The sequence below is a fragment of the Juglans microcarpa x Juglans regia genome, chromosome 3D, assembly GCF_004785595.1.
Source record: "Juglans microcarpa x Juglans regia isolate MS1-56 chromosome 3D, Jm3101_v1.0, whole genome shotgun sequence".
Lineage (NCBI taxonomy): Eukaryota > Viridiplantae > Streptophyta > Magnoliopsida > Fagales > Juglandaceae > Juglans > Juglans microcarpa x Juglans regia.
Window position 1 is genome coordinate 24,077,485 of NC_054598.1, and position 27,264 is coordinate 24,104,748.

The window sequence follows — 27,264 nt, forward strand, 5'->3', positions numbered from 1 at the left end:
AATTAAAAGGGAATGTGAAAAAAAACCCTAGCAAACATCTTAACTTTAACATTTCTATTACAGTAAATGTTAGCAGCTCTCCATACTTGGCGAAGGACTGTACACACACCATATTAAATTTTTATCATTTCTCTATCTCCCGCTCTTTCTTTCCCCCTTTTTTTTCTTCTTCATCCCAAAACCCTCATTTCATCTATTTTTTTTTCTTCCGAAACTCTGTCTTCGCCCCTTTCTTCTTCAACCCCCAAGACATTTTCCTTCAGCCTCATTCTTCCCCAGCCTGTAGAGTCCCCTTCTTTCTAGCGGTCGCATTCTCCAGCTGTTTCCGTCTTCTTCGTGGTCTTCAACAGTTATTTTCTCTTCCTCGCTCTTCTCTCCCTCTTCTCTGTGTATTCTATCTTTGCTCATTTCTTCTTCAACCCACAAGACATTTTCCTTCACCCCTTCTTCCCCACCCCGCAAGTGTCCCCTTCTCTCCAGCAGTTGTCGTCGTCTTCGTGGTCTTCAACGTAAGTCTCTCTTCCTCGTTCTTATCTCCCTCTTCTCTCTCTCTTCTCTGATTCTCACTTTACCTTCATCGAGTGATTAAATCACCTGCAAATTTGCTATCCAAGACAAATAATTATTGAATTGGCTTGGCTCCACGAATTGGCTTGGCTCTACCCTATACAGCATCTGCCACTAGAAATCTGGTTGTGCGATTTGGGTAAATGCTTTGCTTTTTTTTTTTTTTTTTTTTTTTTTTTTTTTTTTTTTTTTTGAGGATGAAATGGTATGGTGTATAATATTTGCCACAGATTTGCTTGGTATTTTATTGGGTTCCATGATCTGAAATGGTATGGTGTATTCTACTATCATTGATTATCTGTTTTGGCATATTGTGATTGGGCAATTTTAGTATTGCATTTGATTCTCTAAAATGGTATGGTGTATTGCTTTTCATATTGGGTATTGATTCTCTACCATCTCTGTTTTGGTATATTGTTTGTTGATTTTGGCATATTTACAAGTCTGTGAGGGTAATATTTGTTGATGAAGTACCTTGGGTAGTGTTCATGTCCATAAATGATCAGCAGCACTACAAATAGGCCTCTCCCAACCAAAAACTTAATAACTCAATTGGCGCACACTTCGGAATTTGTTTCTTTGAATTTGTTGTTGTTTCGGTTTGCTGGGGATTGCTAGGAAATGAAAGATACTTGGATATCTGCTTTTCCCCTCTCTAATTCTATTGTCATAAGTCGAAATAGACATTAGTTATAAAAAATACTTCTAGCCTCAATTGGCTTATTGTCACAGCAAGAGATAAGCACTTGACTGATTAGACCATGGAACCCCTACCACCAAACTACTAATACGACTGCCTCAGATATAGGGGGACTCAAACTCAGGACAATATGTGATATTAATAGGGGTTCATATAGTGAAACTGGGACGAAAAATAGTAAACAAACCCAACCTTCTACGGGTCCAAGCCTTAAGACATAAGTATTTGGGAAGGGTGCCATTCCTTAATGCTCATAGAATAACAAGAGCATCATAGATATGGAGGAGCATAATAGGATGCATTGATCTAATCCAGAAAGGTACATGGTATAGAGTCATTGATGGGGGAGCTCATTGATAGTATGGAAAGACCCTTGGATCCTAGGAATCCAATACTTCAAACCCCTACCAGTGAATGACCACACTATCCAAGACCTTGAGTGGTGTAGCGGAAGATTATGAAAATTAAACTAGGAAATTTGTGTTTCCCACCAGTAAAGAAAGCCAACGGAGTTGGACAAAAGCCACTCTAATCTTTATTTCTCAAAAAAAAAAAAAAAAAAAAAGTTCCTTTCGTATTACAATACTGGGCCCTTTTATAAGGGAGACTATAACAACTAAGGAAACTTAGTCAAATGGAAACTTGCTAACAAAATAACAAACTACTTTCTGTCAAATGGAAATAAAACTGGAAAACTAAGGATCCAGGATGAAGAATCGAGGATTATTGGAAAACTGCTACAATCTACCCGCAATTCATTGCTAAATTATCTAGTCCGTTCTTGGTGCCTTGCATGTTGCATCATTGAGGACAAAGTAGTGAACCGCATTCTCTTGGAACCAAGACAAAGGGAAAACCCAAAGACCAGGAAATACTTTGACAATGAGTCTACAAGAAATATCCTAAAAAATTATCCTAAGAATGACAATGAGTCACTAGAAGAGATGAATTAAAATGGGCCTCTAGTTAGAGAGGACACATTCCTCATATTAGAATACACTTGTCATTACCCCTCATAATCCTACTTATAAAAAAAAATTACCCTCATAATCCGTCCTGCTTGACAAATTGGAATACACATGTCATATATTTATTTTTTCTTTCTCCTTTTTTAATCATTTAGTGCCTTTATCCATGTTTAGTATTTGTGCTTATTTTTTCAGATGAATGTTTGCTGACATCAAATTTTCACTTTAATGTTGCACTTTGCCTGAATGGATGTTTGCCTTTTCCAAATTTCCAGATTACAAAATAACCCTTGTACTTCTTATTTCTTTGATTTTCATTATTCAATTTCTTTTGTTTATGCAATATGATGCTGAGATACTGCAATATGATCAAAGATATTGCAATATGATGCTAAGATATTCTCCTTGTCTCAACTTGGCTCAACATTAGCGTCGATGCAATAAGAGATATTGATCAAAAGTCCAGTCAAATGTGGGAAAGGATTACCACATTTTATCATGAATATAAAAAACCAAACATTGCCAACCATTCTGAGGGTTCTTTGATGAGTCGGTGATCTACGATTAAAAAATGGACAAATAAATTTTGTGCATTTCTAGCACAAGTAGAGTCATTGCACCCGAGTGGTGCAACGGAGTAAGACAAGGTATGTATCATCACAAAGCAAGACAATGTATGTACCATCTTCCACCATTCATGCAATTTGTGATGGACTTATGAACTAATAAATATTTCTTCACCTTTGTAGATTGAGAAGGCAAAGATTTGGTACAAAGAGATAGTAGGGTCTAATTTCATAATGGAGCAATGTTGGTGTCTTCTTCGACACCAACCAAAATGGCAGCGACACATCTCCACCGTTGGTAAAAAGAGAAGGTCACCAGAAGTGTTTGGTGAAGTTGTTGTTGACATAGCCGAGGAGGACGTGGAGATTCTTATTGAGAGACCTTCAGGCAAAAAAGCTGAGAAAGAAAGGGAGAGAAAGCCAAAGTCGATGGAAGACAACAATTTTGAGAAATGTAAATCCCATTCCGGATGTACATCTACATCTCCTTCGACACCTTATGGAGATGTCTAACGTCTAATGTTGTTAGTGAATAATTTTTTTGAAATGTTAGTGGCTGTCCAGCCATATGTGGGCTGGATAAACATGTGGCTAGGTAGCAACTAAATTAATTGACTGTTAGTGATCTGATATGGGATAATTAGTGAACTGTTTTGGTTACTTGTGATCTGATATGGGGTAATTAGTGAACTGTTTTGGCTACTTGTGATCTGATATGGAGTAATGAGTGGACTATATTGGCAATTTGTGAACTGATATGGGGTAATTAGTGAACTGTTTTGGCTACTTGTGATCTGATATGGAGTAATTAGTGGACTGTATTGGCAATTTGTGAATTGTTTTTGTGGTAATTAGTGGACTGTTTTGGCAATTTGTAAACTGTTTTGAGATAATTTGTGGATTGTTTTGGCTATTTGTGATCTATTTTGAGATCATTTGTGGACTGTTTTAGCTCATTTGTGGACTTTTTTAAGTATTTGTGATCTATTTTGAGATATTTTGTGGACTTTTTTGACAATTTGTGAACTATTTTGGGGTAACTAGTGGACTACTTTGGCAATTTGTGAACTGTTTTGGGATAATTTGTGGACTGTTTTAGGTATTTGTGATCTGTTTTGGGCTAATTTGATGACTAGTTTAGCAATTTGTGAACTATTTTTGGGTAATTAGTGGACTGTTTTGGCAATTTCTGAAATGTTTTAGAATAATTTGTGGACTGTTTTGGCTATTTGTGATCTATTTTGGGATAATTTGTGGATTGTTTTGGGATAATTTGTGGACTATTTTGGCTCATTTGTGGGTTGTTTTGGCTCATTTGTGATCTGTTTTGGGGTAATTACTGTACTATTTTGGAAACATATAGCAGGGACTTTAGGATTGTAAAACTGAAGAATATTTGTGATCTTCAGATGTGGATGTTACAACTATGGATATTTATAAAAACTGAAGAATATTTGTGATTTACAACTATGGATGTTCAGAATATTTGTAAAAATTGAAGAACATTTGTAATTTACAACTATGGATGTTAGTGTTATTTGTAATTGCTATTTTTGGATATTAGTACTATGGTGACCATGTAAAACTATGGAATTACAACATGACAAATTTGTATACACCTGCAAAAGAAAAGCACTTAGAATAACCTTTGATATGAACTAGAAATAAAAATCTACATCAACCTGGATATTCCATGATCTAGAAAGAAATTCAATGTCATAGATTTGCTTAAAGTTGAATACAGAATTACAAATTAAATGAATTCCAAATTCTAAATTACAAATTAGAAATAGAAATCCAAATTATGTATAGCCATGAATATTCCATAAATGATCGATAAGGTCGGCCTGGAGTTTACTATGAGTGCCTCTATCTCTAATTCGATGATATTGTGTAATGAACTCTATGAATTCAGGTATATTATCGCGCGAAATTGGCTCATTTCGAGTCTCTTCCGTTTGTTCATAAATGAATTACTCGGCCTCGAGATATAGATGTCGCTCTTCTTCAACGAGTATATTATATAAGATAATACATGCTTACATAATGTCTTTTAATACTTCAAGACAAAAAAAACCTCGCAAATCCACACACAATTGCAAATCTACCTTGGAGTACTCCGAATGCACGCTCCACATCTTTCCTTGTAGACTCTTGGCAAGCAGTAAAGTATTTTTTCTTATTTTCCTAAGGAGATGGAATTGTTTTCACTCATGTTTCCCACAAAGGATATATACCATATGCAAGATAATATCCCATTATATATTCATGATCATTGATTGTGTAATTGCATGGAGGAGCACGACCTTCGGCCAAAGCAGCAAAAACAAAAGATCGATCAAGTACGTTGATATCGTTATGCAACCCAGGCAAACCAAAAAAAGCATACCATATCCAAAGATCATAAGATGCAACAGCTTCCAAAATAATAATAGGTTCATTCACGTGACCAGAATACATACCTTTCCGTGCAGTAGGACAATTCTTCCATTTCCAATACATACAATCAATGCTACCCAACATACTTGGGAATCCACGTTTAGTAACCTCATTATACCACTGCTGTTTGGAGATCTCAAATACTCATACCCAAAAATTGAGACAATTGCCTTAACAAATTTCTTCATGCTTTGTCGTGCAATGCTTTCTCTGATTCTTATGTACTCGTCCATTAGATCTATGGTGACCCCATATACTAGCATTCTAATTACCGCAGTCATCTTCTAAAGGAAAGACAATCCAAGCCTCCCACTAGCATCTCTCTTTGGGAAAAAATAATCATTGTGGGAGACTACTGTATCATGTATGCGTAAAAAAAGATTACGACTCATTTAAAATCTCCTCCTAAAAAGATAGGGCAGATATATTGGTGTTTCAGCGAAGTAATCATTCCAAATGCGTTGATGACCTTTGAATGAATCACGTCTGATGAACCTACGATGTTGAGGAGCACGACAAGGTGTAGAAGATGTTCCCTCAGATATCATTGCAATTGCTTGCATCATATCCAACTCATGGTCAGAATAATCATCATCAAAATTTGAAGAAGGATCCATAGCAAATTGAGGGAAAACAATAGAAGAATTGGAGGAAGAAAGTTTGGATTTTGATGAGTGTAGTTAGAGGATGGGTCTATTTATAGGGTTTGATCATCAACTATTAGTTACAACTAAAAAAATTGGTAAAAGAAGAAGGGTTGGCTACAAATTAGTTCATTCAAGAATTGTAGATGGTGATTGGTTGGTATAATAAGTTGTTGGCATGTTTGTCGGCTTCAACCACAATTCTAAATGTAAATGTTGGGTAGAAGAAATATTGATATGTTTGTATATGTGATTGTTGGGTAAATGGTTGGCAAAATATATTTATTGAATAATTAGGTTGAGGGAAAAATAGTTGAAAAATAATAATTTTATTTTTTAATAAAGTTATTAATTAATATATGAAGTGTTTTTACAAAATATTAAAAAAATTATATATTATTAAAATATATAATATTTTATTATTATTTAGACTTTAAGATAGCTAGTCCAATGTAGACTAATCTAGCTACAAGTCCATGTTATGGCCAAAATCTAACATTCTAGCTAAATTTTAGACTTTGCACCAATGCTCTAAGAGAGCTAGACTCTTAGACGTGCAGCTAATTCTCAATTTTTTTGGTTTTTTTCTCCTTTTTTGGCACACGGACGCAAGTTGGATGTTTTTTTTTTTTTGGCATGCACGAAACAGAGCGAAAGAAAAAAGCTACGTAACAAAGCCGAAAAAAAAAAAAAAAGGAAATGAGAGAAGGATGCTGCGACTTGGAGGACAACACTGCGGACTGCTAGGAGCATTTTTTCAGTGTTCATTTCCTTCCACTCTTCTTGAAAAAATTATAGTGAATTCTTTTATGTTAAATTTAATTTTTAGAATGAATTAAATTTTATTTATTCTAGGAAAACTATATAATCTAGTTCTGAACTATGCTTGCTTTTCTATGCTGATTTAAAGTAATTTTTTTTATGTTTGTCTGATTTATTCTGAGCTTATCGCTTCTAATTAACTGGCCATTAATTAGATGATTTTGATCTTGTGATTTGCTATCGAAAGAAGGAATTATAGGATAATTTTTGATATTTCGGCATAGGTAAATATAGAGATCGAAAGACATATATAAACATATGTAATATTAAACTCATTGGTCTTATTACTTTCTTGCGTTATTAATTTGCATACTCTTATGTAAAATGATGAATAAGAATATTTCCAATTGACTATTGAAAGAGATTTTTGAATAAATTAGAGATTTGCGAACAAACAAAGGGAATTAAATTCAATTAGTTAGATGAGTAAAGCATAGTGAGGGATTAGGTGAAATCGATTTTCTAGAAGTTTTCTTTCCCATTAATTTGATCTTCAACCAACATCTTTCTTTTCATTTGAGTATTTTCTTTGAATTGTTTTTATTTTAAATTGCAATTACAAAAATTTTAGTGACTTTTCTAAATAAAATCGAGATTAGTATAATTTCGGTATTTGTCAAAAGTAAGTTATCAATCCTTGAGGAAGATACTTTTTTCATCACTTTACTATAAAACTATGATACTGTGCACTTGCAGTTTTGCACCAATCAAGTTTTTGGCGTCGTTGCTGGGGATTGATTTCTTCTTATTTTTGTCAATATTGATACAAAGTAATATCGATTTTAATTTAGAATTTTATTTTACTTTATTTTATTTTATTTTTTCTCTCTTGGTGTGTCTTTGACGTTGGATGCGTCGTGCTAGAACTTGTGACATTACTTCTTTTGATCCGGAGATTGAAAGAAATCTTAGATCACGAAGAAAAAAGAAAGTACTAGTCATGGCTGATAGACAACAAGATGCACAACCACACACCTTGAAGGATTATGTATGGCCAGTTGTGAATGACAACTACTTGGGTATAAGATGCCAGACCATTAATGCCAAGAACTTTGAGCTCAAACCAGCCTTGATTAGCATGGTGCAACAAGCCCAATTTAGTAGATCGCCACTTGATGATCCCAATATTCATTGGCGATATTTTTTGGAGATTTTTGACACTGTAAAGATTAATGGTGTTACTTAAGACACCATTAGATTGAGATTGTTTCCTTTTTCTTTGAAGGACAAGACAAGAGGTTGGCTACAATCTCTACAACCGGGAAGCATCACTAGCTGGCACGGCATGGCTAAAAAGTTTCTTGCTAAATTTTTTCCACCTACAAAAACAATCCAACTCAGGAGTGAGATTGGTCAATTCAAGGAAAATGATTTCGAGTCACTCTATGAAGCATGGGAAAGGTATAAAGCTTTCATTTGACGCTGCCCTCAACATGGATTGCCGGATTGGTTGCAAGTTGAGATGTTCTACAATGGATTAAATGGGCAAACTCAGACCATAGTTGATGCTGCTGCTGGTGGAACTTTGATGTCAAAGACAACTGAAGGTGCTACCTCTCTTTTGGAAGAAATGGCCTCAAATAACTATCAATGGCCAATCGAAGGAACTATGACTAAGAAAGTTGCGGGGATTCATGAATTGGAGCCGTTAGCAGCCCTTTCAGCTCAAGTTGCCTCCATCCCATCAAATTTCAGATTTGACAACCCAAAAGATACGACAACGTGCAAAATATGTTGCAGCTACAAGTATGACAGTTTCGAGTAATGAAGTGAGTCAAGAACAAGTTCAATACGCCAACAATCGGAACTACAACTATCGTGGTAATCCTATACCAAATTACTACCATCCAGGGTTTCGAAATCATGAGAATTTGCCTTATGGAAACACAAAAAATGTGTTGCAACTTCAATCTCTTCCAGGATTTGGTAGTCAACCAAGCGAGAAGAAAATCTCACTTGAGGATGCCATGGTTTCCTTTATTGAGGAGACAAAAGCAAGGTTTAAAAAAATTGATTCACTATTGGATAACATTGAGACTCATTGTAGTAATATGGGAGCCACTATGAAGAATCTTGAAGTGTAAATTAGGCAACCAGCCACGACCATCAATGCCCAACAAAGAGGAACTTTTCCTAGTAACACAGAAGTAAATCCAAAGGAACAATGCAAGGTCATCACACTTAGGAGTGGAAGAGAAATTGAGAGGTCACATCAAAGGAAACCAAGTCCATCTCTACAGTTATAAACAATGGATAAAGCAAGAATAAAGTAGAAGAAGATGAGATTATGGATGATACACTAAGAGAGCCTGACATGCTTCCATCAATTTCATTTCTTGACAATCCTCCTATTCTCTCTACTCCACTTCCTTATCCTCAATGTTTTCAAAAATAAAAATTAGACAAGCAATATTCTAAGTTTTTGGATAGTTTTAGAAAAATTCACATAAATATTCCTTTTGCAGATGCCTTGGAACAAATGCGAAATTATGTCAAATTCTTAAAGGACATCATTTCCAAGAAGAGAAGGTTGGAGGAGTTAGAAACAGTAAAGCTTTCTGAAGAATGCAGTACTATTTTTCAAAAGAAATTACTCAAAAATTAAAAGATCCGGGGAGTTTCACTTTGCCTTGCACTATTGAAAATTCATTTTTTGATAAAGTTTTATGTGATCTTGGTGTTAACATTAATCTTATGCCACTTTCTGTTTGCAGGAAATCAGGACTTGGAGAGATGAAACAAATAACCATTTCTTTGCAACTAGCAGACCGATCCATCAAGTATCCACATGGAATCATAGAGGACATATTGATAAAGGTGGATAAATTTATTTTTCCTGTTGATTTTGCGGTGTTAAAATCATCTCATGCTTATGATTTTAATAACTCTGATGTTTGTGAATCTGATTTACCTTTTGTTATTGAAGAATTTATCCAATATGTATTTGCCTTGGGAGCCTTGCAATAGGTTACACACTGAGCAATGAAGTTGGGAGGTTAGAGCCGATGGTAGCAAGGACGGATTCTGTAATTTCTAAAGAAAAGATGCAGCAAACTACAACTCCAAAGTAGAAGCAATTATTTAAGCATCTTCACCATGCATTCTTGGGTGATAGTTACACATTTCCAGTGATTGTTGCGGCATCACTCACACCCGAAGAAGAGGAAAAGCTGCTGCGTGTGTTAAGAGAGCATAGAACAGCTTTGTGATGGACCATTTCCGACATAAAAGGTATAAGCTCCTCTATTTGCATGTATAAGATTTTAATGGAGAAATCTTATAAACCGTTGATCGAGTACCAAAGAAGATTAAATCTAGCAATGAAGGAAGTAGTGAGAGCTGAAATTTTGAAACTCCTTAATGCTAGAATTATTTGTGCTATTTTAGACAGCTCAATGGTAAGTCCAGTGCAGGTTGTACCAAAAAAGAGTGGTATGACAGTGGTGAAAAATGACAACAATGAGTTTATTCCTACAAGAACAGTCACAGGTTGGCTTGTATGTATGGGTTATCGCAAGTTGAACAAGGCAACAAGGAAGGATTATTTTCCACTTCCCTTCATTGATCAACTGTTGGATCGATTGGCTAGGTATTCCTGCTATTGCTTCTTAGATGGTTAATCAGGATATAACCAGATAGCCATAGCCCCTGAAGACCAAGAGAAAACTACATTCACATGCCCCTATGGAACATTTGCTTTTAGGAGGATGCCCTTCGGATTGTGCAATGCCCCAGTGACATTTCAACGTTGCATGATGGCTATCTTTTCTAATATGGAGGAAGATATAATAGAAATTTTTATGGATGGTTTTTCAGCTTTTGGTACATCTTTTTATCATTGTTTGCATAATTTAGCTCTTGTTTTGTAGAAATGTGAACATAAAAATCCAGTCCTAAACTGGGAGAAGTGTCATTTCATGGTTCAAGAAGGGATCGTGCTTGGCCATAGAGTGTTATCTAAAGAAATTGAGGTTGATCAAGCAAAAATTACAACCATAGAAAAACTACCACCTCCAAAGAATATGAAGGGAATCATAAGCTTTTTGGAACATGCGGGATTTTATAGAAGATTTCTAAAAGATTTTTCTAAACTCTCTAAACCTTTATGTAATATTCTTGAAAAGAATTCTACATTTGACTTTGATGATGTTTGTTTGCAGGCCTTTAATGCAATCAAGGAGAAACTAATTTCAGCACCAATTATGACTGTATTTGATTGGAGTTAACCTTTTGAAGTCATGTGTGATGCAAGTGACTTTAGAATTGGAGCAATGTTAAGACAAAGGCGAGACAAAATGTTTAGGGCCATATATTATGCAAGCCAGACATTAAATGAAGCTCAATTAAATTATATAACAACTGTGAAGGAGATGCTTGCTGTGGTATTTGCTTGTGACAAATTTCGGTCTTATGTCATTGGTACAAAGGTGATAGTATTCACTGATCATGTAGCACTTCGTTATTTTTTTGGTAAGAAGGATGCTAAGCCTAGGCTGATTCATTGGATCATGCTTCTTCAAGAGTTTGATTTGGAGGTTCAAGATAAGAAAGGAAGTAAAAATTCAGTTGCTGATCATCTCTCTCTGTTGGAGCAAGAGGAAGTAAGACTAGATTCAGTGATCCAAGAAGCATTTCTTGATGAGCAGTTGTTTGCATGTAAGATCAAGCTTCCTTGGTATGCTGATATTGTAAACTACCTAACTTGTAAAGTATTGCCACCAGATCTCACTTACCACCAACGCAAGAAGTTTCTGCATGATGTGAAATATTATCTTTAGGATGAGCTTTGCTATTCAAAAGATGCCCTGATCAAATCATTCAAAGATGTGTGCCAAAAGAAGAGATGCAAGCCATTCTCCATCATTGTCATTCATCATCATATGGAGGACACTTTGGAGCAACTCGAACAACAGCTAAGGAACTTCAAAATGGTTTCTTTTGGCCTTCTATTTTTCGTGATAATTATACTTTGGTGAAAACTCGTGACCAGTGCCAACGTATGGGAAGTATTTCAAGGAGTCAAGAGCTATCATTGAAAAATATCTTAGAGGTTGAGTTATTTGATATTTGGGGAATAGATTTTATGGGTCATTTTCCTCCTTTTTTTGGCTTTGTTTATATCTTGTTAGTAGTTGATTATGTATCAAAATGGGTGGAAGCAATTGCTACAACAACAAACGATGCAAAGGTAGTGCTCAAATTTCTACATAAGAATATATTTATACGATTTGGCACTCAACGAGCTATTATTAGTGACAAATGGACCCACTTTTGCAACAAGTTATTTGACAACCTTCTTTCTAAATATGGTGTGAAGCACAAGATAGCACTTGATAGTAGAGTCCCCGTTCTATGATGGCGGCTATCTTCTCCTCTTCGTCCAGGCTCATTTGAATCTGGTTATAACCTGAGTACGCATACATGAAGCTGAGCAGTGAGTGGTTCGTCGTCAAGTTGACTATCAAATTGATTCGAGGCAAGGGGAAGCAATCCTTCTAGCAAGCCTTGTTCAGGTCGGTGAAGCCAACACATATTCTCCACTTCGCGCTCACATTTTTCACTAGTATTATGTTGGACATCTACTCAGGATAGTGGATAACCATGATAAATCCCACCGCAAGGAGATGGTCCACTTCTTCAACTATGGCCGCGTACTTTTCTGCCCTAAAGTTTCAACACTTCTGTTTGATTTTCCTAATCGTTGGGTCCACACAAAAGCAATGCTCAATGATCGCGTTATCAATCCCAGGCATTTCTTCATGACTCCACCCAAAAACATCTTGATGCTCAATAAGGGGTCGTTTCAGGCCTACCTCAACTCAAGAGCCATTTTGGTCCCAACCCTTATGGTGAGTTCAGGCCTTCAGCAGTCATTGGGCTCTGCCTATCGCAGTGCCTGCTAATCTCGGGCTTCCTCATCCCATTTGGTCAAAGTCGACAGTGGGGGTAGTCTGGCAGTCTCCCTAGCTTCTTTGACCATCCTGACTTCCTTCCTCTCATACCTTAATTCCTGTGCATAACATTCCCAAGCCAAAACCTGCTTGCCTCGTATTTCGCCCACCCCCCGAGTTTGTGGGAAACTCCATCTTCAAGTGGTATGTGGATGACACTGCCTTTAGATTATTCAGGGTCGGGTGACCAATATCGAGTTGTACGAGGTGGGGGCCTTTACCACTAGGAAATCGACCACCGTGGCTGACGTTTTGGGGGCCTTCCTGGCCAAGACGGAAAGGGTAATAGCTCTCATTGGCTGGACGATGTCCCCTGTGAAACCGTTGAGTGGAGTCAGCGCTGATTCTCATCCTAACAAAGGCCTCCCATAATAGGATGTCTACCAATGTGTCGTTGTCAATCAAGACTCTCTACGTCGTGAAGTTGGCGACTTACACAGCAACTACTAAGGCATCGTTATGGGGGTGGAGGATGCTTTCTTCGTCTTTCTCATTGAATATTATGACAGCTCCCCCTGTGTGTCTCTTGGCGCTAGTGACGACCCTCCCCATTGTGAAAATTCCCTTGTACCGAGCTCTACAGGCGTGGACCCTTCATGCTAGGGGGTGTAACCTGTCTAGTTTGGTCCGGTTTTGCATTTTCAAGAATTGATACCGCATCAGTTACCCTCATAAATCAGTACTTCCGATTTTACTGGTTTCGGTCCAATTTTTCAGTTTTTAATATATATTAAATCTCTAATCTCTTATACTTATATATATATATATTAATATATAAATATTAGTAATACACTAATACTATTAGTATATAGTAATACTATTGGTATAGTACTATGACTATATGTTAGTAATAATATAGTAATTAATATACTAATGTATATTAGTATTACTAATATATTTATAAAAAAAAAAAGAATATGTTGAGAATTTATTAGGCCATAAAATGTAATTAATATATATTTTATATTTAAAATATATGATCAAATAAATGTTCATGTTTAATATTAAAATTTTATGTGATAAATTATAATATAACATTATTTCATATATAATTATAATTTATAAAAATTATCTATAATATTAAAATATTATATATAATATTAAAAATTAATTAAAAATATATAAATATGCTAGCTGGTCCGGTTTGGTCTTAAAAAACATAAAACCAGATCAGACCGGTTATGATAGGTTTTAAAAATGGAGGATTGCATATCCCCCTGCGATCGTGCGGATTTCGCCTACCAGATTGCCTATCCTTGTCGGGCATTGACGTCGTGGGCTCCTTTGGGCCCCCTTCTAGCCCTTTGTCTCCTCGGGCTTTCACTTTGCCAGGGCCTCGGGCAGTCATTTGTTCATGGTGTAGGCCTTTCGTCCTCCTAGCGTCGTTATTCCAATAGGCTCCCCAATTCTTCCACCATTCGTTTTAACGAAGAGCAATCCTCAGTCTGATACCGATCTGTCCGGTGGTAGGTGCAATATTTGAGGCTCCCCTGCCCCTGTTGAGGTTCCTTCTGTGAGCTCAGGGTGCTTCACCTTCCACGACCATACTCGTATGCGTGCATGGTTCACCACGCGCCCGAGCCGGTGCCTCATTCCTTCATTTGACTTCCTGCATGCCCTTCTTGTTCCCTTTGCAGTTCACTCTGCTATCCTACCCCATGACTTTCTTATCCTCTTGTTCTAGCTCAGTTCTCCAGAGCATGTCCTCAGCGTTGATAAAGCCGTCGGCTCTGTCCATGAATTCTCTCAGCGTCGTGACGGTCCTTCATGCTATTTCGATCATGAACGAGTTTCGTAGCCTGATTCCCCCTAGAAAGGCCACCAGGGTGATCTTTTCATCTTGGTCGTCCATAGTCATGCTCTCTTGATTGAATCAGAAGAGGTATGACTTCAAGCTCTCACTGGCACATTGCTTTACTGTTAGGAGGTAGGTGGTTGGGCGCCTCCTCTTTCGACTTTTCATAAACTGTGTTAGAAAGAGATAGGCCAGCTCGCCGAAGCTGTCAACGGACTTCAGTGGTAGGGATCCAAACCAAGCTCTTGCTGCCCCCTTTAGCATCAGTGGAAAGGCTCGGCACACTATCTCTCCTGAAACTTGTGAAGGGTCATGTGGGTTTTGAACATCTCCAAATGTTTCAGCAGGTCCTTGGACCTATTGTATGCTTCCATCTGAGGGACCTTGAACTTGGTTGGGAGAGGGATAACCATGACTTCTGCGCTTTACAGTAGATTCGTGCTAGTGAGCAGCTGGTCTACAAAGGATGATGCGCCCATTCGCTTAGCCTATTCTATATACTTGTCCCCGACCTCCCAGAGCTCAAGGTACATCCTGGATCTTTCTTCTTCCGCCATAACGATCTTTGTGGCGCGTCGTGATTCGGAGTGTTCGTTGTGGCTGGGTCATACTCCTCCTGCCAATTCTTCATTGGTTCTTCGTAATGCGGCATTTTCTTGCCGGAGGGCTCCCACCTCCTCCATCAGCTTCTTTATCATGTCTCCCATTTCGGTAAGTCTTACCTCCATCGTTCCGAATTGATCTTCTTCTCTTTGTGAAGTCTGGGAATGCATCGTTGCCGATATGCGAAGGACACACTTCTATGGGATATATCCCACAGATGGCGCCACTATTGATGTCATGTTTTGAATCTTGAGCAACTCCACATTAAGGTCGATTTGTTCATGTGAATATGGGAAAATTGGGGGGGGGGGGGGGGGGGGGGGGGGGGACTTGGGGTGGTGAGAAACACCTCCAATTCCTAAATCAGTTTTGGATTTTGGGTCTATATTTTAAGGGAGCTCCAATGAAGTGATTAGAGAGTTTTCTGCCCCCCGAGGAGGGGTATATATATCTAGTGGGGGTGGTCCCCTAGCGAGCCAATCGTGGTGATGTCGCTTCGTACTCAGGTCGTGCCCTATTCCAATATTCCATCATGCAACAAGCCATCCATGCCTAATCGTGGCGACCACTGATAGTCCAGGATTCGTGTCATGGCGTGTCCGTCACTGTCCTTCATTAAATGTGAAGTGGCCTCGGTCTGACACACCGACCTTTTAGGTCTGTCTAGTCGTCTATGCTCAGGGACCAGAATTATCCCTGAGCATGTGCGTATGGGTTGTCAACGAGTAGAGGTGTCAAGCCTTCTAACTCAGGTACACGTCTTGCATGTGTTACTTTGTTGCTTCTTCTTGGACTTCCTGGATTGACCTTGCCCTTCTCAGCTCGGCCCAATCCATCCTGTCCTCCCATATTGACTTCCTTCTACTGGGCTGTCCTTAAACCCATTGGTGCCTCGTGAGTCAGGCCCATATAGTTTGGCCCGACACTAGAACGGCATCCATCACAATCTCCATTGTAAAAAGAAACGGGCCCGAAGCACATTTTTAGACGGAGACAAATATAGAAAGACATTAGCGGTTGCAAATTCCTTGTCTTTATGCTTATTCTTTATGTAATTCTTCTCCTCTCTCTCGCTCATGGAACCTAAATACATGATTTATGGTATCTTTCGCCTTGTAATGTCAATTGCACTACTAACAAGTCCTACTGTATCCATAATCAAATGCAATTTTCCGGCCATCTTCAACTTTGGTGACTCAAATTCAGACACTGGCGGTTTATCGGCAGCATTCGGAGAAGCTCCTCCACCCAATGGAGAAACCTATTTCCACTCTCCAGCAGGACGGTATTCTGATGGGCGTCTAGTAATCGATTTCATAGGTACTTCAATTTCTCTTCCTTTTTTCTTCTCTCACCTTTCCTTTCATTTTTTTGATTTCATGTTGTTGGTTGAATCATCTATCCATTTTAATTAAGATGGATCCATGGCACTGCTACTGCGGGCATGAACACTGCTTCAACGTTTCGAAATTGGCAAATCAAAAGCCTAAAACAAATCAAGCATGGCATATATGTTTGTGATATTGGGAAAGCGATCTGTTTTTCAATTTTGTTTGCCTTAGATCTCGAGGATCAACTTCCACTAGGTACAGGAATGTTTGGTGTCATCTGCAATGATGAACCACATCTTGCTTTTTGAGAAGACTTTGATATTCATAATCATTACATTTTTTTCGGGGTTGCTTTTTCTTTTGTCGTTAATCAAGTTGAATAATGGCTTTTCTTTTACTTGCGTGGAAATGGCAATGTGATTGTCCATTGATTACAGTTCTTCATGCACTGTATGTCATGAACAGTTATTTTATTTTCAATTCGGTCTATATAGAACAACATTTTTACTTAAATAGTAAGATTTTGATTTATAAAATTCAAATTTTAAAATTTCTCTTTCATGGAAGGAATTTCCCCGTTTTGTTATTCACATCTGTTTATAAATAAAATTTCTCAAAGAATGAAACAGAAGTAAGTAGCATACTGCTTGTTGGTTTTCAGCGGAAAGCCTAGGATTACCTTATCTCAGTGCTTATCTGGACTCAGTGGGTTCAAACTTTAGCCATGGAGCCAATTTTGCAACTGCTGGATCAACCATCAGACCCCAAAACACAACCCTATCACAAAGTGGATATAGCCCCATTTCATTGGACGTGCAGTTTGTTCAATTCTCAGATTTTCACAGAAGATCCCAAGTATTTAAAAAACAAGGTAGGTGTTATAATTTCTCTCTCCTTTTCCTGCCAATTGCTTTACTTGGTTTAGGTTATTATTCTCAATGGGACTGTTTCAAAATCTGGCACAGGAGGGATCTTTGAGAAGTTGTTGCCAAAGGAAGATTATTTCTCTGAAGCTCTCTACACTTTCGACATTGGTCAAAATGATCTCACTGCTGGTTACAAACTCAACATGACCACTGAACAAGTCAAGGCATATATTCCTGATGTACTGGGACAGTTCTCAAATGTCATTAGGGTAAAACAAATAGCTTTCTTTTTGTTTTTTCTCTCAGCCTTTATAGTTTAAAAGTTTAATGGTTGCGTTGCTTTCTCAACATTTGCAGAAGATATATGGTGAAGGTGGAAGGTCATTTTGGATACACAACACAGGCCCAGTGGGCTGCCTGCCATACATTTTGGACCGCTTTCTTGTCACGGCAGCCCAAATAGATAAATATGGGTGTGCAATTCCATTTAATGAGGTGGCCCAATATTTCAACCTCGGTTTGAAAGAAACCCTAGCCCAACTCAGAAAGGAACTTTCCGAGGCCACAATCACCTACATTGATGTCTACTCAGTGAAGTACACCCTCATAACCCAAGCCCAAGATCATGGTATTTTTAATTTCCACGTGTCCTCTCTCCAATTAGAGAAAATTCAATTGAAGAATTGCTTTGATTTGATAGGTTGAGCACTTGATCATCACCAATTAATTATTTGAATGGGGTTTTATTTGAAGGATTCCAAGACCCTCTGATAGCATGCTGCGGGCACGGTGGGAAATATAATTTCAATAGGTTAATGAAGTGTGGGGCAAAGAAGACTATAAATGGCAAGGAGATTGTGATTGCAAAATCGTGCGTAGATCCGACGGTTCGGATTAATTGGGATGGGGTCCATTACACCGAGGCGGCTAACAAGTGGATATTCCAACAAATAGCTAATGGCTCGTTTTCTTACCCACCAATTTCACTGAAAATAGCCTGTCATTCATAGGAATGGACCACTGAAATCACTTGGAACATTCTCTCTCTCTCTCTCTCTCATCTTCCAAAGAACTTTTTCCTAACAGGGAGGGAGGGAACAACCTTTTAGAGGAGATGGGCCACCACAGGCCCAAATCATGCAAGCATTCATCTCTCCCCCTCATCTTTATGGCTACACCCGCATGTGAGAATCCTCCTGTAATGGGTCATCTGTAGTCCTTTTCTGTGTTACATTTTGTTTTAATAAATAAATAATGTAACATGACAATGATTTCACAATCTCGAGTGCTGGGTACTCAGAAAAGTGACAACAATCTCACAATAGTATATGAGGTGAGGTGGTTCAAAACTTCAATTCCTATTGTTAAAGTCGGAAGGGGAAAAAAAGGATTTCCTGCAGAATTAGATGGATCAATGACTAAGTTTGTCTTTGTTGGATTTTAATGATGATGATTGGTAAAGATGATTGAAAAATCAGTATGTGTTGAAGACTTGCAGTTTTATTTTAATTATTATTTCAGTTTCAGCCTTGTTTTTCTGAGTGGTTCTAGACACAGATTTTGTCTATTTCCACTGCAAAGCAGAGAATGGTCCTAGTGGTTTCTTAGGATAGCAAGAAGGAAAATGCTATTTGATCCGATAAAAGTTACCGATAAAAGTGATCGATTATTTTTCTTTTTTTTTTATTTAAGAATTAAGAAAGTGACTATTAGTTAATTGATATTTTTTTATTTTTTAAAAATGTTTAAAATATATAAAAAAAAATGATTGAATTAAAAGGGAAAAAAATACATTAGCACTTATCAGTCAAATTTCATCATCGGCCTCATTAGTATTACCCTAATAAGAATCTGCTAGGACAATGAATCTAATAAACAAAGGAATATTATTATATTGAACAGCAGTTTATACCATATCAACATACATCACACACATATATACATGCTCTTTTTGTTTGGTGCTTCTGTCACCTATATGGGACTTCATTAACCTTTTCCTCTGGATGGATACTCAACAAAAGAAAAAAAGAAAGAAAAGAAAACACACATCATAATAGAGCAACTAAGGTTGGGTAATGGGGATTGGAGAATTATCAAACTATTAGCAGATGGATGTGACCCAATCTGGCACGTCCAATCATGTCCATATTATTCAATCCCAGCTGTAGCTACGTACCACGATACCAACTCACTTTGGGCCCTTTGTGTTGGTAATTAAGCTTCCAAAGACCAAATTCTCTCTTTCTCTGCTTCCTCTTTGTGAGAGCTCAATTCAAAGACCACCTTTCAAAATTTCAATGAACTTGGAACATGCATCTTTGTCTTCAACTCCTTGGCTATGCCTGTGTTTTTTTATAATGTTGATGATGGTGATTACCAGAGAGGCCACTCTGCAAATTCATTCTACCCTCCAGGCATAGAAAAACAAGGAATACCTGGAAGACCCACCCGCCTTATCTTCATCTCCAGAAGCAGAAATATTGGATTCCTGATTTGACAAATGTGTTGATGGAGCTGAAGAAGGCAGTGCTGATGTTGATGACTCAGGTACAGATAATGAAATTGGCCTAAATATGAACAGACCATGCCTTGTACCAGAGCTAAAGAGCCAGTCGTGGACATCCCAATAAACTTCTATTTTAGTGTTGTTTACACTGATGCATTCATTACCTCTAAACTTCCATTGAAGGTGCTTAATATGAATGGCTAGATTCCCATCTACCCTAATCTCCATTGTTGGATCAAACCCAACTAAAGAGTTCTCACTGCTGATAGCACTATTACACTCAATTGAGAGGTCATGAACATTACCTTTCTCTTGAAATTTGACTCTTGTGGAGAATTTCCTTTTGCCAAACACATGTTCCTTCCTTGAAACCAAAGTTGGTTCGATAAGAGCTGGCCTACAACCAGTTTTTCTGAAGGCATCTTTCTTTAGATCACCAACAACTAAAACCACCTCTTCGTCGCAAACGATGGCTACATAGTAATCTGATTGTGGCTCAGTCTCGCTGTTGAATTTTGCAGCTTTAAGGTCCCAAACCACATAGACTGTTTTCCCATCAATCACAAAATGCTTTGAGCCTTGTTTCCTCCCAAAATACCAAGCCTTGATCTCAACCTTGCACCGATGATGCTCATCTCCATCTAGTCCTCGAACGGAAACATATAGGCCATGTTGTAGCACGTTCTTACACCATGTTATATTGATTAGACGACACTGACCGGCAATCTTTGTTAGATATACTGACATAGATACACTCTGACCTGACCTAATTACATTTGCTGGGTCGTCAGCTGGCCTCTCCCGGGATGAAAAGCAAGCAGGAATTCCAATCGAATCATGCATGGCACTTAATTGAGGTTGCAAGAGAATCAATCGACTTATACTATGAAAGACTTTGAATTTGGACAAAGAACAGAGGATCAAACACTTGTTAAAACAGAGAAGGATGAAAGAATTTGATCAAGGTCTCACCCACAAGATCTGGCTCGTTGGTGCTGAAGCCGGGGGCTCTTTTATCTACATGTTATCATCCACTGGAGGGTCCTCAGTCTCTAAACCGGCAATTGGAAATCTGGAGAGGAGTGGGGATTATGGCAGAACAACACCTTTTATATTCATTATGTGCATAGCCTTGTAAGCTTTTAGCTGTGTTTCCCCTTTTCTCTCTGTTTTTCCAACTTTTTTCCTTCTTCAAAGCGGTTTGGTTTCAATGATAAGGTTTTATCTCCAAGAATTCTCTCTCATACCGGTAAAAAAGCAAACCAACCCCTTCAGATCAGTCTTGTATATCATGTGACGGGTGTACCAACAAAAAGTTTATGAGAGGAAGCGGGGGGCAGTCCTTTCAGGCATGTGCATGTGGGTGGGGATGAAAAGGAGGCAGGTGATGAAAAAGATATAGTAGACATTAAACAGAACTTGGATTTACGATGTGGGCTGTTACAATTCTACTTATTTTATGTATTTATGGTGTGTATTTTTTATTTGGGGTTTTCCATAACTTTTGAGTGTGGAACTGATGTAGAAAAGTGACTAGCCAAGGAATCTAGGATTGACGTGTAGAAAAAAGTGAGGAATCTGCACAGATCGGGTCCAAACTCTGAGTCTTCACTGCACTCGAGTTCAAGTAATAAGAAAATAAATGAACAGTGACCCAACTTTTCTCAAGTTTGAACTGGGGAACAAAAGAAAAACAAGGCAGGTCCAGACAAACGATTAAATTACACAACTTGTTTATAACAAATAATTCAGTCAGTTGGAGTATGGAGCTAAAGATTGAATGGTTCTCTTACCATTCATCCTATGCTGTCAATGGGCTTTTTCCCAGGAGTGTTAAATCGTGTTAACGTATTCGGAATGGATCCATATAGTATAATATATATATTTTGATACGATACGGCTTCATATAGCTTATCATGTCAAAATTTTAATTTCTAACATGATCCATTAACATAATAGGTTGTGTCAACCCATTATGACCCGTTAGTGAATACTACGAAATAGGTTAACACGACCCGACCCGTTTCGACCCGTTTTGTAAATGGGTTAAACAGACCCGAAATTAACCCGTTTGACCTGATTAAGTTTAACATAATTTTATATAAATATTAAAATCATAATATCTATAAAAAAAAATATAAAACTAACTAAAAGTCTAAAATTACAATCTAAACAATAAAAATATTGAAATTAAAATTCTAATAATTTTACTTTTAGGTATAAGGGTATCATTGTAATTTTAACTTTCTTAACGAGTCTGTTTTGACCCGAACCCATTAAGACTAAACCCAAATCCATTATTATCGTGTCGTGTTCGTGTTGAGTTAACGGGTCGTATCCCATATTAACACCCCTACTTTTTTTTCCCATTTAATTTAGTTAATATTTGGTGATAGAATTTTGATGTGTTTAAAATTTCCTTCTGAATACCTTTCAATAGAATTTTGATGTGTTTAAAATTTCCTTCTGAATACCTTTCAACTTGAGATGCATTGGAATGCGAGTGCTTTTTGCCTTTTTGTTTACTAGGTAATGATTTATAACGATCAAGGTGCCCCACATGGTAAACTCTTCGTCAAGAGTCAAGATACAGTACTATTGGAGTTGATAGTATCTCACCGGCGAAGGTATCCTTGCATCCTATGATCTACAAACGATACATTTCAACCATTCCTCACCTTATATCACGTAAACTTCTCATGATCGTCATTCCTTTGGTCATCTAGTGGCCTTTTCTCGCCTGTAACGTTCACTTATACCTAACAATTAGTATTATAGTTAGACAGACAGATCATTGAATGGATTACATATTGAGAAACTGAAGTTTTCTCCATCCCTCTCCCTCATTTGCTCTATTCTTTCACAGGTGTTTTCTTTCTCCTCTCAGTCTCTTCTCTTTTCTTCCTAATTTCTTTGCTATTGGCTTTGTCCTTATGTATCATTTTATTTCCCTTCTTTGTCAGGGGTTATAAAATAATCTCGAGTGTTTTGTCTGCTGCTTTGTTAACCTATGATGCCCGACAACTTTAAGACACTCCAAACCAGCAACACTGTAATCTCAAACCAGATTCTCAAACAGTATCATTGATTTAAGAAACTGTGATAATAGATTTAAAATTGGCATGTAAAATAAAAAGTGAAGAGGTGAGGGAGAAACATTATTAGCAGTGGTGGTCCAGAGTAAGATGATCAGAGTCGGTTGCGGGGAGAGGTCACAAACACAATGGTTGAGTCAGAAAGCACATTTTGAAAGAAAGAAAGAAAAAGCAATTTACTGGTACAATCGGAGTGAAAAGAATCTAAATCATCAGCAAGCTTTCTGTGTGGACATCATCCAAGTATCATATATGCGCGAGGGAAAGCATTTTTTAGAGTATGCGTGAAATCAACAAATTAACCCACCAACTTTAGCTGTTACATTTGAATTGGCTTAGATCAATTATCATCACAGTTATATCATCCAAGCTACCCCTACTCACAGCAAGGTTCACAAGCTCTTTGCAAGCAGCCACAAGTCCACCAGAGGCAGGTCTCCTCTTATGGCTAATAGTTTCTTTTGCTGGAGATTGAGTTTTCACATTTACTCGCTTTACTGAGGATATTCTTTGCGACTTCGACGGTGGGCTTTCATTTTCACTAGGAAAGTCATCTTCTTTACCTTTCCATCTAGTCGTTTCCTTAGAGCTTGGATCCTTACCGGTCCCTTTTTGTTTCTTGACCAGTGAAATCCTCCGCAACTTTGCTGACAGGCTTACATTCACATGGCCATAATCATCTTCGTGATCTTTTCGAAAAACACTTGAGGGTCCCAATTTCTTTTCAACAAGACATAATCTAGTAACAAGATCAACAGCTTCTTGGTTGCCAACCTAGGCAAGATAGACAACATCAACTTTAACAATCAAATAAAACTAAAGAGATATATATTTCAACCTCATGCAATGGGGTCTCAGTATGCAGCAACTAAGAAATGGTATCCAACTCAAATCTAAACACACTGTTGAAAAAAAAGGAGAGCAACAGCTCCTTGTAATCCGTGTTTTTTTTTTTTTTTTGAAAAATTACATTTAGTCACCCCCCCCCCCCCCCAGCCCAAATAATGACTCCAAAAATTATTAACTTTTTCACATTACATCCTCAAACTACCAAAAAAGTTACAATGTGCACATTTCATTAAGATCCAGCATTAAGGTGGTTATTTGAGATGCACGGTGTAAAAAAACTGAGATAAACACATTATGATTGTTTCATAAGCAAACTACCCTTGTTCGAACTCCAACGATCTGTGTATCAATTAATGCAATCGCAGATGCTCTCATGTGCCATTTACTTTGCACTAATAAAGCAACAACAAACTTACACAATCACTGATAACATAACCCAAGGCTTTTGCTAGATTGTAGTAAATCTATAATGACATAATGCATGACATACAAACTTAAGTTAACTAATCCATGAAAAACCAAACACGAACTCAGCAACAAATATGAAGCAAACATGGGCAAATACATTAAGGTAGCACTTCCAAAAAAATTAACTTCCCACATATCTTCAAGTTAGCATGGATTTTTTATGTAAACTACTCCTACTTTCTTTTTCTCACCTCTTCCCACAATCCATCAGAAGCCAGGACAAGAAATTCCATGTCTGGTGTTAGCTTTAAGATACTTGTATCAGGCTCAGCCAGCACCCAGTTCTTCAGATGAGCATCTCCTATGCTTCTAGAAACAGAAAGTATCCCATGAACTCTCCATGCTCCTCGATGTATCTCTACATATCCCCCCTTCATCAGAGTATCAAGAGTCAAGACATACAATCAATAACACTTCCTGCTCCACCAATTAACACAATATATGAAAAAATATATACCATATCCTCGATTCTTTTCCGTTCATCCTCCTGGCCCACTCTATGATCTATCGTAAGAGCTTCTGCCACGCCACCTCTACAAAGAACAGCCCTACAATCTCCTAGGTTTGAAATAACCACCTCTTGTCCCTCAATCAAGGCTGTGACACAGCATGCACCACTGCCCAAACCCTGCATTTGTTCGTAATGATAAATGTAGCATTTTTGGAATATAAGAAAATAAGCAAAGACGAACTGGCATGGTAAGCAGGTGTATACTGTATACAATGCTGAACTGGCAACCAGTTTCATTGAAAGTACTACAAGGTAATTATCCTTTCCGGTTATCTATAGAATAAAAGGGATCAAGTGACCTCAATACCAATGAATTGACAAGGTTCATCATCACCACTGATATCATCCATGGAAAATATGAATATAGAAAGAGAGGTGCTCAGCTAGAGCACAAAGAATGGTTGGCCTAACCCAAAAGGTCAAGATTCAAAACTTAAGCCTATCCGAGATGAGATGCCATTAGGCCCTCGTACATAAACTTAACAACAAAAGTTGGCCTCGGACAAAAAGAATAAAGACTGTAGTCATCCCATTCCACCTGCCTAAATAGAGAAACAAAGCATCCACATAAGAATTAGACCTCGTTTGTTTTCACAGATGAGTTGAGATAAAAGTTAAAAATTAAATAAAGTATTGTTAAAATATATTTTTTTAATATTGTTATTGTTTTGGAATTTGAAAAAGTTTAATTGTTTATTTTATTTTGTGTAAGAATTTGAAAAAATTATACTAATTAGATGAGATGAGATTTGTTGTAAAAAACAAACCAGACCTTAGTTAACCTCATAAAAAAGAATAAACCGCAGTCATCTAATTCCACCTATCTCAACAAAGCAACAAGAATCCATGTAAGATTCGCAGAAAACCAAATCTAGTCCCTCATTCGCTAATCATTAGACCCATAATCCAAATTCTTTTCAAACTCTGCGTACAGCTGCTAGCTTTTATGGACCAAGAATAACGGAAATCCAAGTAGACAAGATCTGTAACAAATAACAATTTCCCGTCAAAATCAGTTTCCACGATCATTCCAAGTATCCTGACTCGATGCAAAATTTATGATTCAACGCCACGGAAAAATTTCTTCCATTGAAGAAAGCTCTACGGTCATCAAATTCAAAGGTGGTTCTTCTGATATTTACAATTATTACAAGTTAAACATCAAATGGGTTCCTTTGTCATTATTTCGTTATCGGAAAGAAGAAAATTCATAAAATAGAACAAGACTCTCAGAAATAAGAGGAACACAAACAAAAATTACCTGCTTCAGGAAATCCTGGTCCGTTTTCAGATACCCAGCTTTGACAGCCTCTTCCTTAGCCGTAGGCTCTTTACGGTTCTCCATCATCTCAAGAATGTTAGTGTGCAAATTCTCTGCAACAAACTCCGCAGCCTTCTTACCTCCATGTCCATCATAAACACCGAAAAAACCCTACACATTATTAAGAAAACTATATAATCAGTTACACGACAAATATCCCACTTTCATACATCAATTATCCAAGTACCAAGTAAGCCTCATTACAATACCAAAAAAAATATTCAAAACAAATAAAAACGAAAAGGTAAAAGAAGCCATTAAATTACTTTATTTGAGTCGCCGAGTAAACAAGGAAGAATCCTGTGGGTGTCTTCCATGAACTTCTTCTTGCCTTTGATGGAGAAAACCCCGACGCCAATTTCACCGAGGCAGACAGCTTCGGCTCGGGGCGTGGGGTCTCGGGACGTGAATCTGTCCGCTCGGATTTCTTGCAAGACGCTTGGGATCTCAATCATGGGGGGTCTCTTCCGCTTCAGTGAAGAAGACGAAGAAGGGGAATGAAGAGAGGATTTTGCGGCGGTAGAGGCGCTCGTGTTCGCCTCTGAAACAAACGCAGAGTCCCTCGCCATTGTTACAGAGAGACGGGAGGAGAAGAGGCTCTAACGGCTATAAAGAATTATAGAGGGGGGGAGATAAGAGTCGATGGAGTGAAGTGGGTGAAGTTGGGAAGAGTCAAAGTAGGAATGGAAAGCCGTTAGGGATTGCAGGGGTCAAAAGAATGATATTTTGGCTGCTAGCCGTTAGGATAATTAATTGGTCAAAAGTTGCATGGGTTCACCGTTGATTACATGGTCGCTACCAAATATGTGCTCGATTTTTAGGTGAAATACGAAATTAAGTTCCTTTCTTAAGGCCCTTCCTTTTAAGGCATCCCTTCCTGGTAAATTGGTGAGTTGTAAAGATTTTTAAATATAAGTATTAGAAATATATATGAATAGGATAAAAGAGAGAGAATATTCTTTTTTTTTTTTTTTTCCTCATATATTTTCTTTGTTTTTAGAAAAATATTTACACACAATACTTTTCGCAACACTTTATATAATTATATTTTAAATTATGAGTATTTTTATAAAATAACTTATAAAAGTAACATCACTTTATAGAAATACCCTCATCTTAAAACATATTTTTGAGATTTATTATGTGGATATCATTATTCTTGTTTTTAATCTCTCTGCGATGAATGCTTTAATAGGTTATGACTTGTTAGTTGTTTATGATTAATAGATTAAGGCCTAGTTTGGATGGTCAGATAATATGAG

The 27,264-nt window shown here is 37.6% G+C and overlaps 2 protein-coding genes and 1 non-coding gene across 3 annotated transcripts; 1 reads left to right on the forward strand and 2 right to left on the reverse strand.

The window, feature by feature from the left end:
* The first annotated feature begins 499 nt into the window (after positions 1-499).
* On the forward strand, positions 500-18,531 carry LOC121256600 (GDSL esterase/lipase At3g26430-like). Its single transcript, XM_041157443.1, has 6 exons — positions 500-558; positions 16,119-16,375; positions 17,048-17,257; positions 17,352-17,521; positions 17,610-17,880; positions 18,006-18,531. Exons 2-6 carry the CDS (start codon positions 16,132-16,134, stop codon positions 18,260-18,262), a joined length of 1,152 nt encoding a protein of 383 aa, XP_041013377.1. The 5' UTR covers positions 500-558; positions 16,119-16,131; the 3' UTR covers positions 18,263-18,531.
* LOC121256807 lies at positions 8,040-8,146 on the reverse strand. Its single transcript, XR_005939097.1, has one exon. It is a non-coding gene; the product is annotated as a small nucleolar RNA R71 (small nucleolar RNA).
* Positions 18,532-19,121: 590 nt separating the features above from the next.
* LOC121256250 lies at positions 19,122-26,679 on the reverse strand. The gene is made up of 6 exons (XM_041156972.1): positions 26,269-26,679; positions 25,943-26,113; positions 24,628-24,798; positions 24,362-24,541; positions 23,175-23,627; positions 19,122-20,583 (listed from the first exon to the last, which is right to left on the reverse strand). Exons 1-6 carry the CDS (start codon positions 26,569-26,571, stop codon positions 19,651-19,653), a joined length of 2,211 nt encoding a protein of 736 aa, XP_041012906.1. The 5' UTR covers positions 26,572-26,679; the 3' UTR covers positions 19,122-19,650.
* Between the last annotated feature and the right edge of the window lie 585 nt (positions 26,680-27,264).

Bases quoted from the DNA above. Each gene is read 5' to 3' on its own strand.
- LOC121256600 (XM_041157443.1), top strand. From the start codon at position 16,132: ATGGAACCTAAATACATGATTTATGGTATCTTTCGCCTTGTAATGTCA. The intron at 16,376-17,047 runs GTACTTCAATTT...GTTGGTTTTCAG, and splicing joins TCTAGTAATCGATTTCATAG to CGGAAAGCCTAGGATTACCT. The intron at 17,258-17,351 runs GTAGGTGTTATA...AATCTGGCACAG, and splicing joins CCAAGTATTTAAAAAACAAG to GAGGGATCTTTGAGAAGTTG.
- LOC121256250 (XM_041156972.1), bottom strand. From the start codon at position 26,571: ATGGCGAGGGACTCTGCGTTTGTTTCAGAGGCGAACACGAGCGCCTCT. The intron at 24,542-24,627 runs GTATATATTTTT...ACTCTGATGAAG, and splicing joins GGAAAAGAATCGAGGATATG to GGGGGATATGTAGAGATACA. The intron at 20,584-23,174 runs AACAGCTAAAGT...GATTCGATTGGA, and splicing joins ATCTAAGCCAATTCAAATGT to ATTCCTGCTTGCTTTTCATC.